The following is a 10,760-nucleotide window of genomic DNA, read 5'->3' as shown; positions in this document are numbered from 1 at the left end:
TTTGAATTCCTCGTCAAAAATTAGACTAAATAAAGTCAATTTTGGCCATGCATTTGAGGTTTTTTGAGGGTCCAGAGGTGAGTTTTTGCGGAAAAGTAGCCAAAAAATGGATACTTGGACGATTTTTGACCTACGAAGGCGACAAAATCGCGCTGGAATGATTCCAAACCGACTTATTTTTATGTAATTTTTCGCGATAAATCCAAATATTATAGTTTGAATGCATGAAAAGTGGTTATTTTTCGAGATATTTCAACAAATAGTCTGGAAAAATCATAAAAAAATGAACCAGATAAAAATTGAGTGGACCCTGTGGGAATCAACTTTTCGGCATATGTCCCAGAACAAAAGTTTCTTCTTTTGAGGTGCCAAATTTTGCCGAAGACACTAAGTTGTTATCTCTTATCAGTTCCGCGGAAACCGTGAAAAACCGCGAGGACCCGCTAAAAACGAACATACTCGCTTTTAACCATATTTAAGTCGACAGAAACTTGCTCTTCTCTTTCGTAACAAAGTCAATGAAACATACACTACTCTCAATCTCACCCATAGAAATAATACATTGAGTCTCTTCAAGTTGATTCAAGTTCAGATTGAATCCGTTCCAATAATGTTCTAGTTGCACCGAGTAAACCGAGTAAACCGAATACAAAAATGACAGCATTATCGGCCCTTTCGAATGATCGATATTGCAGTCGAATTTCGGACGTTTGAATGAATCCGACTTCAGAAAAAAAACCATTTCAGACAATATAAAACAGACTATTTGTAATTTGTTATCAGCTATTTTAATTTTAATCGTATTTACGAAAATGTATTCATAAGCTTCTTAACGCAGACAAAATAAATGAAACTTAAATTCTCAACACTTTCTGTTTATCAATTGGGCTCCTTCTGCCTTACTACAGAGATATTTGGCTTTGTGAAAGTGATTATGTTGGTTCAAGTGAAACATTACATTACTTTGAAAAATTATCACTGAAAGCATTTTTTGATTTTGAACATTTTTGTGTATGATTCCATTTCTGAACAAATAACTATACAAACACTCATTAATTTCAAATTGTTATTTAAATCACCTTTGAATATTTATTTGAAAGTCTGCTGTCTCACATTTCCATGTTGATGTTCGAAAAAATTCGAAATATACAAATGTCAAACTTGTATGCCTCTTTCAAATGTCATACTCATTTGGTAGCCGCCAATATTGCGCTGGGTTCTGATCGATTGCCGAATAGATTTTTCTTGTTTCAATTTAAATTTACATTTTTTCCCAATCAAAATTAAATTTCCACTAAAAATAATTAACGAAGCAAAACAAAAAAACAAGTCAAAGCAAAAGATATGTCAACCGTAGATTGCAGCATTTGCATTGAACCATTATTTGGTGAGAACAAGAAATTAAAGCTGACAAGTTGCGATCATCTTTTCCATAAAAGTTGCATCGAAACACTTGTGGGAAAAGGGTGAGTTTGGTTTATTATATTATTTTAGCTTGATGAATGGTTGAAGAAATAATTCAAAACACATTATTTTCAAATAGCGGAGAGAGATGTCCAAGTTGTAATGCTCGTTTGTTGGGCCGACGAATGCAACGTGTTTTTGATACTCAAAGTTTCCCACCAGGTCGACGTTCCGATCGATTGAATGCAATTGACGAGGCGATGCCACATGATGATGACACAACAGACGATTCCTCCGATGAGGCTGTCAAGGGTTTGGATGGTGTCAAATTGAATGAAACTACCAAATCGAATGCTCACCAAAACGATTCATCGTCGTCAGGCACTCAAACTGATTCAAATTTGCAAGAAAAACAGTCTGTTTCGGCAAGTTCGGTCAGACAAAGTGTTGAATCAAACGTTGATGATGATCAATCAGCATTGGCTGCTGAAATCGACGCAAGTGTGGGCCCTGGTTCAAATCAACAAGGAAAAGGCCATTCAAGTGCTGTTGAAAATTTGTCGGCCTCAAAAGAAGACGCTACCGCTTCGAACGATATCAATTCGAACAGAAATGCCGAATCAAATGCGACTGACAAGGCGAAACAACGAGATTATGACGTCAACGCTATGAACGGTGGCAATTTGAACGCAAGTACCCAATCGAATGTTCACCAAGACACTTCATCGTCGTCAACCACCCAAATTGATACCTACTTGGAAGGCGAACAAAATATTCTGGAAAAATCGGTCGCAGCAGCTGCTGAATCAAACGGTGAAAAGGAAAAATCAGCATTGGCTGGTGAAATGGATACACAACAAGAAGAAACTGGGTCAGTCGGCGCGGATGATGCATCACCGTTGCCCGCACTAAATGACACAATGGCAAGTTCCACATCAGCTCAAAAAAATGTTGATGCAATAAGTGTCATCGACACAAACATCACTTCAAGCGGACAAACGGAAAAGAAAATGTCAAGTCAGCAATTTCAAATTGCGAAACACGAAAGTCATCAGAAGGACCATCAGCGAAGCGTGCGTGTGGTCCGAAAAATATAAACATTGATCGTCGTCCAGTGTTACGTCTAATTCCTGCAAATACGGCTGAGGTCGAAGCGACCCGCCGCCCGAAACGTATTTCTGTACCTGTTCCACGGTACAACTATGGTTTTGTTCGGTGTGCTATTTGTGGTAAACCATTCTATAAAGACATTGCAATTGAACACTACGAAGGAAGCATTGCATGCTCGTTCGAATGTTTACGAAAACAACTCTAAACATCAAGCAATGAAAAATGTCACTTTGATCTCTTAACAAGTCCCTTCTTTAGTTCAGTTGAATGGCTTTGTTTCATGTGATATTAAGAACTCCAAATGATCTGTTATCGTTCCTATTTATGCAAACATGCAATAACTCAAATAAGGTAGAACTTTTATGTAAATTTTGGATAAAATAAAATGAAAGGAAAGAAAACATTATCTTAATGGTTCTGTATTTTATTTGGGAAGATATAAGCAACGTGTGGACACCGGACAGCCTTTTACTTCAAACTTTTTGGTTTGTTCTTCACGATCTTTAGAAAATACTGATTCCAAAGAGCTATAATATCTGCGAATTTCATGTGGCCTACGACACAGCATTAAACAGATAAACGATGCACACATTATTTTTATTTTCAATACAAACATTTTTTTTATTTCCATTCTAATATTTAGAATTTGTCATCTGATACAGTTTAATTTAAGGCACAATAAATAAATAAACCGATCAAGTTGATGACTGAACGCACTCATCGTACCAATGTACAATATACAGCTGTCAAAACCAAACAAATTTGAGGCTCGGACCAGCTAAACAGAATGGCTCAAATTCACATGTATAGACAAAAAATTAAATGCGGATATTTTGAATTTGTGCTCTTTTTACCTCAATAAACTTGTTGTAAAAATATCATACGGGAATATTAATTTTTTATTGTCATGTTTTTTGGTAAATATCCAGGAGCGCGGATTAATAAGAAGGACATATTTTTTTCTTGTGCTCTAAAATACTTTCTTGTTCGTTATGTTGAATAAATCATTTTATTAGTACTATGATCCAGGAATTTTATGAGGTGATAGTCTACTATCACTGGCTCTTAGTCTATTTGGAAGTCGCGCTCAGATATAAGTTTGTTTTGGTTTGTTGACAGCTTATTTGCAACATTCGAAAATGAGTACATGACAGAGAAGAACAATTTCGAAAATGAACGGTAACACAGACTCTTGACTCTAGACAATGATTGCGTTGTTCAATTTTGTTTTTTGATTTAATAGGATTGTATTGGGTGTATGCATTAGTTTTAAAGAATTTCCACTACAGATGGCGTAACTTGTACTATAACGCATCGGGCCATACTGTAACTATATTCACGTGAAAGCCACATCATTTGACATTAGTTTTCAGTAGGTGTTATTTTACCAAAGCGTAAACAACATACTTTTTTTCACTTACAATCATGTCAAAATACGTGCCGAAAAAACAGCATTTGCGGGAAGTTTTACTTTTCTTCTATAGTTCGAAGAAAACTGCTGCTGAAAGTCATCGTTTGCTTTTGGAAACTTATGGTAGCTCTAATGCTCCATCGTCTAGTACATGTGAGTACTGGTTTCGATGCTTCCGAATTGGAGATTTTGACGTGGAAGACAAAGAACGGTCAGGTCAGCCAAAAAAGTTTGAAGAAGACGAATTGCAAGCATTATTGGATGAAGATCCATGTCAAACGCAAAAAGAACTTGCATTGGAGTTGAACGTAGACCAAGCAACCATTTCCAGACGTTTGCATGCAATGGGAAAGATTCGCAAGCTGGGAAAGTGGGTTCCACATCAACTGTCTGAAGAGCAGCGCAAAGCACGGATCGTCACATGCAAAAAACATCTTGCAGAGCACAAAAAACACAGTTTTTTATATCGAATTGTTACCGGCGAAGAAAAGTGGGTTTATTACGAAAACCCCAAGAGTAAAGCAGCGTATGTTGATCCCGGCCAACCGGCGCCATCCCAGCCAAAACGAGATATTCATTGCGATAAGGTTATGCTGTGCATCTGGTGGGATATGAAAGGAGTCGTGTATTATGAGCTGCTAAAACCAGATCAAACGATTAATAAGGAACGCTATCGACGCCAATTGAATGATTTGGCTCATGCATTGGATGATAAAAGGCCATTAATAGCTCGAAAACACCACAATGTTTTGTTCCACGATGACAACGCTAAGCCACATCGTGCAACAATCGTTAAAAATAAGGTAGAGCAGCTCGGTTGGGATCGGCTTGATCAGCCCGCGTACTCTCCAGACCTTGCTCCTTGCGACTACTATCTATTTCGATCGATGCAGATTGCCCTGTCTGAAGCTAGGGGAATATCACGCTTGAATTATTTCAAATATTTCAAAAAAATCCAATTTATCTCCAAGAATCTGTCGTATGAAATATGGTGGATATTTGTGAATATGGCGGATTATTGTGCATTTTTGTGATTATGAATGATATTTAAATGTATTTATTCGGATTTAATGCAAAAAATCTCAAATATCTCCAAAATCCACAAAAATCTGATTCATTTATTCGAAATATTCGAAAATATGTCATACAATTGATGTTTATTTCAAATATCTCACAAGATTCAGGAGCGTGATATTCCCTTAGTCTGAAGTACGCTTTCAAAATGAGGAAGAAGTGCGAAAATGGGTTGATGACTACATAACCTCAAAAGACGAGGACTTCTTCAAGCGAAGAATCAACAAGCTGCCTGAAAGATGGCTAGAAGTCATAGCTAACGATGGCGAATACATTGGTTAATGTACTCATTCATTTTATTATTTTAATAAATGTATCTATGAACTCAAAAATTCTTTAAAATTAATGCATACACCCAATAGATGTGGAAAAAATATGATTATTCATCGAATCAAAATGTTTTTTCAAACACTATTTTTAAAAAAATCCTCAGTTGAAAAATATTGGTGAAATAAACAAATAATATAACATGCATTATGTTTATGTATATGGATGGATAATGCGGTTTATTTCCAATTGACCTTTTTGGCACCGAGTTGTTCCGAGTTGCTTCGAGTAGTTCGGTTTTCTATTGTGTGCGAATTTGTGTCTTCCCCCTAGGCTGCGTGCTATTGCTTCAGACGCCATTCACGGTCTATTTCTCGATTGAAGTTAATAAAAGTGAGAAATTCGAAGTTGAATAAACCGAAAAATTGAAGGAAATTAAAGTGGCAAAAATGTACTGGGGTGAGATTAGTTTTATAGAACTTGATGATGGTGGTGATTGTTACATTTTTTTCGTATTGAGAGAATGGTCACAGACGAAGAAGGAAAGCGACACAACCACACCGCGTTGGGTGATCTGCACATTACAGCCATGAACTTGGACGTCGGAACATTGCCATTCAATACCAAGATATCGTCGCAAATTTAGCTCGAATCCGAAGAAAAACAATACTTGATTCGAACTTTGTCCCGTCAAACGCCTAATTACATGATTGACATTGCTTTTCGCAAGGGCGATTCATTTGCATTGTGCACCAAAAATTCGGGAGATGTGTACATACATGGTTACATTGCTGGCGACGAAGCAGCCGAACCGAATTCGAATGATGATGAGCACGTAGAGGATGAGGAGTCTGATGAAGAAGAAAATCAAAATGATGGTCGTTCTGAAGACAGTTTTGACAGTCCTGTTACAAGGTTATTTGATTTATTTGATTTTGAATTGTTTTTTTTATGATTTTTGGAGAGAATAAAACTAAAAATTAATCCAAATTTGATTTAATCATGTCATTTTAGTAAGCCTATAAATTCAGCAGCTGATAATAATCGCTCATGTACACGTCCGGACATTACAAATACGATGTTTCCACACACACCAAGGTAGACAAGTTTTTTTTACTACAAATAAAAATAATAATAACACAATCATAAAATTAAAGTGCCAAATCACAGTCAAATCCATTTGGAAGCCCTGGATTTCAACAAATCGGAAACTCTGGATTTCACCCAAACGCAAACATGACCGCTGAGCCAGGAAATATGTGGCCGAATCAATTTTTGTGGTCAAATCAAATGAATTGGCGTGCACCACCGAACTGGGGGGCAAATGGATCAAGTGGAATGAAACGTGAACGTGAAACAAACGAACGCAAACAGCCCACTAAAACCAAAAAACCTGACAAAGAGGTTTTTAACCAAGCAAAGTAAAACGAAACCGTACATGAATCTTGAAACACTGTATGTGAATTGTGAATCCACGTCACGGCGTTTAAACAATAAAATTAGTTTTCGTATACACATAGAATCATATAATGTTGTTGTCTTTTAATGTCTCTTTGTCTTTCTCTCGGAACAGTCACTTATCGACATGATGAAAATGATCTAATCATTTGTGAAATAAAAAGCGACAAAAAATGAGTTGCGTACACACTTGTGCACAAATCTCTTTCTCCGAATTATTCTCTTTTTATATCTTGATAGATCTCTCTTATTGCAGACAAATAATGAAATGCGTTGATTTATAAATCGCGATCGCAAGCTAATTTAACGACATCCCAGTCAGCCAGTCGTTAATTGCATACACAAATGAGATAGAATTTATCGCAAAAGTAGGTGTCAGCACCATTAAATATATGGTTTATCCCGGTTTGCGATGACATTTAGAGGTTATGTTTTCTCTGTGTAGCATGTGCCGTTTTAAGTGTTTCGCTTTGCGGTGTTCCGTTTTGATAGATTTTTTGTCTGCAGTCGTTATGAACGAATCCTCTCGCATTGTTTCATATGAATGGATCTGTATCACATTGTTGCGTTACTCGAATATTTTTTCGTGTGTTTCATTTCAATTGATTCCCGAGCTATTGATGACGTCACTCGCATTTATCACATGATGCAAATTAAGTGATAAGGAGCCCGAATTTCGATGTGGCGATAACACCAATGGATTGGGCAAAAAAATACTATATGAGAATCGAATAAAAAATTTAAACTTTTTTTTCGATTTTTGCCTGTTTCGGATCGTCTACATGGGAAGTTTGAATGAAAACCTCGGAGCGCCGGTGTTTTACCCGTATTGTTATACACATCAACAAAGCAGTCTGCTTCACCGTAGAAAAGAAGTGCGCAGTAAGGATACAAGAACGTATATGATATTTTATCTTTCTTTTCAATATCCACGTCGACATCGTTTTCATTGGAACGCCATTCTCATCCTTTTGTTTCTGTCTTCTCTTTGATTTTTGTGTATGGGTGTGCGCAGACGTGTGCAAGGTCAAAAATTATAGAGGGGGTAAAATGATTTTGCCAGAGGGGGGTGAAAATTTATAAATGGGGGTCTGAAAATTTTCAAATGGGTGTCAAAAAAATGAAGACCTAAAAAAAATGGTGAAAATTTATAAATGGGGGTCTGAAAATTTTCAAATGGGTGTCAAAAAAAATGAAGACCTAAAAAAAGGTCCTCACTTTTGAAAATCGATTATATCTAGTGTAAAATTTTTCAAATCGCTCGATGGGGGGTCCACATTTTGAAATCCTAGAGGGGGGTAAAACCGGAAAACCCCTCCTTGCACACGTCTGAGTGTGCGTTCTTCATATAGCGATGACAGTATTGTTTGTATATACGAAATATAGCATATGCTTCTGTAGACTATAGCAAAATCATTTGATTTTTCAAGCATTTTGTAACCATTCCCATCGGGATCGAATCGAATCAGAGACTCATGAGCATGGGAGTTCATAAAGTAAATCATGTACGCGATGAGTCAAAAGAACGCCCATTGGATTTATTCGAAGCTTATCGAGCCAATCTGTTTGCCAAGTTCTTCAGTAGCAATATCGATGACTCAACAACTCAAGGCGCCCAACAATCGTTTACCGAAGAGTCACAGTACTCTCAGTTTCCAGCTCGAAATGAACAAAGTCAAGTTTTTAATAAAAAAGCATAGACGAATTATTTTCTTATATCATTACTAAACGATTAGCAACACTGACTGTGATTAAGCCATCCATGGAGTTGGTGATTGTTTTCTGACCTATTATTTGTTTATAATGGAAGTTGCTTGAGTTTTGTCAATTTTTTGCGAAAATCAAATTAAAATGTGCATATCTTTCGGTCGGGACATGAATTGAAAATTTAAAAATACCAACAAGGACTTGTTTAAATTAAACGTAAAACTTCTCCTCAATTTTCCACCTCTTTGATAAATTGACTTTTACCGTCATTGAGGCCGTTATTACAATATTTAACGCTTCAGTTAGTCTTTCATTTTTACACGTTCAAGTTAGTCTATTAGGAAATGAATCATATCGATGCTCTTTCAAGCGCTGCATGGCTTGAAATGATGAATGATTAGACCGTGTTTCATGTCGATTGAAAAAAAATGGGAGAAAAGTTTAATAAAGTATTTATCAATTTAATTTTTCATCTTTCATTTTTGTATTTGCGATAAGAACGGATATTTTGTGACCATTCCCATTTGAATCGAATCGAATCATATCGATGCTCTTGCAAGCGCTGCATGGTTTGAACACATATTATGATCAATTGGGCCGTATTCCGTATCGATTGATAAATAGCTACTTATATGACTTATTCTATTTACGCAAAATTGAAACAATGAATAAAATTAAATTAAATAATATTTCAAATCTATTTCTGGATTGAATTTTATTTTCATAGATATATGACACTTGCAAGTGCTGCCATCTTGTAGATAAAAATATACACATAGATGTCATACAAATGTATCTGGGTTGGTACGTAAGCAGATCGGTCAACGAGCGCTCGTTCGTTCGTTCGTATGCGAACATGTTCGTTTGTTCGTTCGTTCGTTCGTAGAATCTACGAACATGTTCGTTCGTTCGTTCGTTCGTTTTTGTGCAAGTGGAAACTCAAAAAAATATTCGTTCAATTTTTTGTGCGAAAATAATGTTCACAACTTGAAAATTACAGTATTACAGTGCTTACAGTATTATTGAGTACATAGGATCATTCCTATATTTTTTTAAGAAATAAGAAAATTTTTTGTTTGAAAAAAAAAATGAAATTTTACCTACGAACGAAGGAACGAACACACGAACATGTTCGTAGATTCTACGAACGAACGAACATGTTCGTAGATTCTACGAACGAACGAACGAACAAACGAACATGTTCGCATACGAACGAACGAACGAACGAACGAACAAACGAACATGTTCGCATACGAACGAACGAACGAGCGCTCGTTGACCGCTCTGTACGTAAGAAACTCGATCGTGTATCTGACATAAAAGTTACGTATATTACATCATGTAATTTACCTATGAAAAATCATGTAATTTACATGAATTTGTAAGAAACCCTGAAAGAATGATTTTTTCATAAAGAAATAATGTAAAATGCCAAATATTTAGGATTAAAAATGAAGAAAATTGGTGTTTTAGTTTAATTCTTTTTTTTCTTTGTGTAAAAAAATGAATTCCAATGATGAATAAAAAGTGAATTGAGTATTTTTCATGTGTCATTTCACATTATAAATAACGTTTTCTATCAACTATTTGTGCAAATATTTGCATATTGGTTCGATAATTCTCCATTTCCATGGAATAAATGCGACTATCAGCATGAATCCAATCCGCCGTCTTATATTTCCAAAAAAAGTTGATACTTTTTGCTAAAAATTTGAGTTGAAATCGAACCAACCGAATATGTGGCAAGAAATATGTAAAAACATCACTCGATTTGGTCATGTAAGTACCCAAACTGTTCGTAAAGGACGTACTGCGATAAAAGCCTATATAAACAATGTTATTATATTTGACAATATTTGACTCGATGTCAATGACGATGTGGCAGCGCCACCTATAGAGATTCCTTATTAAAATAAGTGGAACTATTGAGTGCGTGCACCATATCGCACGTAAATTTTCAATATGGCAGCGCCCATGGAATTGAAAAGTTAACCGATTTCATAGTCGCAAATTATCGCTGTACGGTAAAGGATCATACTAGATATTTAAAGGCAGAAAATGTAGAAATTATTGGCTTTTACCTGTCAAACCGAAGCTCAGTTTGTGATTTGCTCATTTTGGCCGAAAATTTGTCTTATATGTGTCGATAAAAAAAATCTAGACGTGGTTTCGAACAAACCAATGATGCAAAAGTGCTTGGTTTTTGGTCCTCTAAAACAAGCAATCGGAATTTCCCATGTGCAGAAAAAAAAGTCCAAATTTGTTACACGGTGTATTCGATGACACGCATAAATTTTTACATTTTGTCTATTTCAAAAGTTGGATGACG

At 36.0% G+C, this 10,760-nt stretch overlaps 1 protein-coding gene across 1 annotated transcript; it reads left to right on the top strand.

Moving 5' to 3' along the window:
- The first annotated feature begins 1,502 nt into the window (after positions 1-1,502).
- Positions 1,503-2,501, top strand: LOC129571183 (dentin sialophosphoprotein-like). The gene has a single exon (XM_055450948.1). It carries the CDS (start codon positions 1,503-1,505, stop codon positions 2,499-2,501), a length of 999 nt encoding a protein of 332 aa, XP_055306923.1.
- Positions 2,502-10,760: the final 8,259 nt, after the last annotated feature.

Source organism: Sitodiplosis mosellana, unplaced genomic scaffold, assembly GCF_009176505.1.
Source record: "Sitodiplosis mosellana isolate CC-2019 unplaced genomic scaffold, AAFC_SMos_1.0 Smas_scaffold_1535, whole genome shotgun sequence".
NCBI classification, from domain to species: Eukaryota; Metazoa; Arthropoda; class Insecta; order Diptera; family Cecidomyiidae; genus Sitodiplosis; species Sitodiplosis mosellana.
Note: the sequence above shows the minus strand (reverse complement) of the source record. Positions and strands in the feature narration are given on the sequence as shown.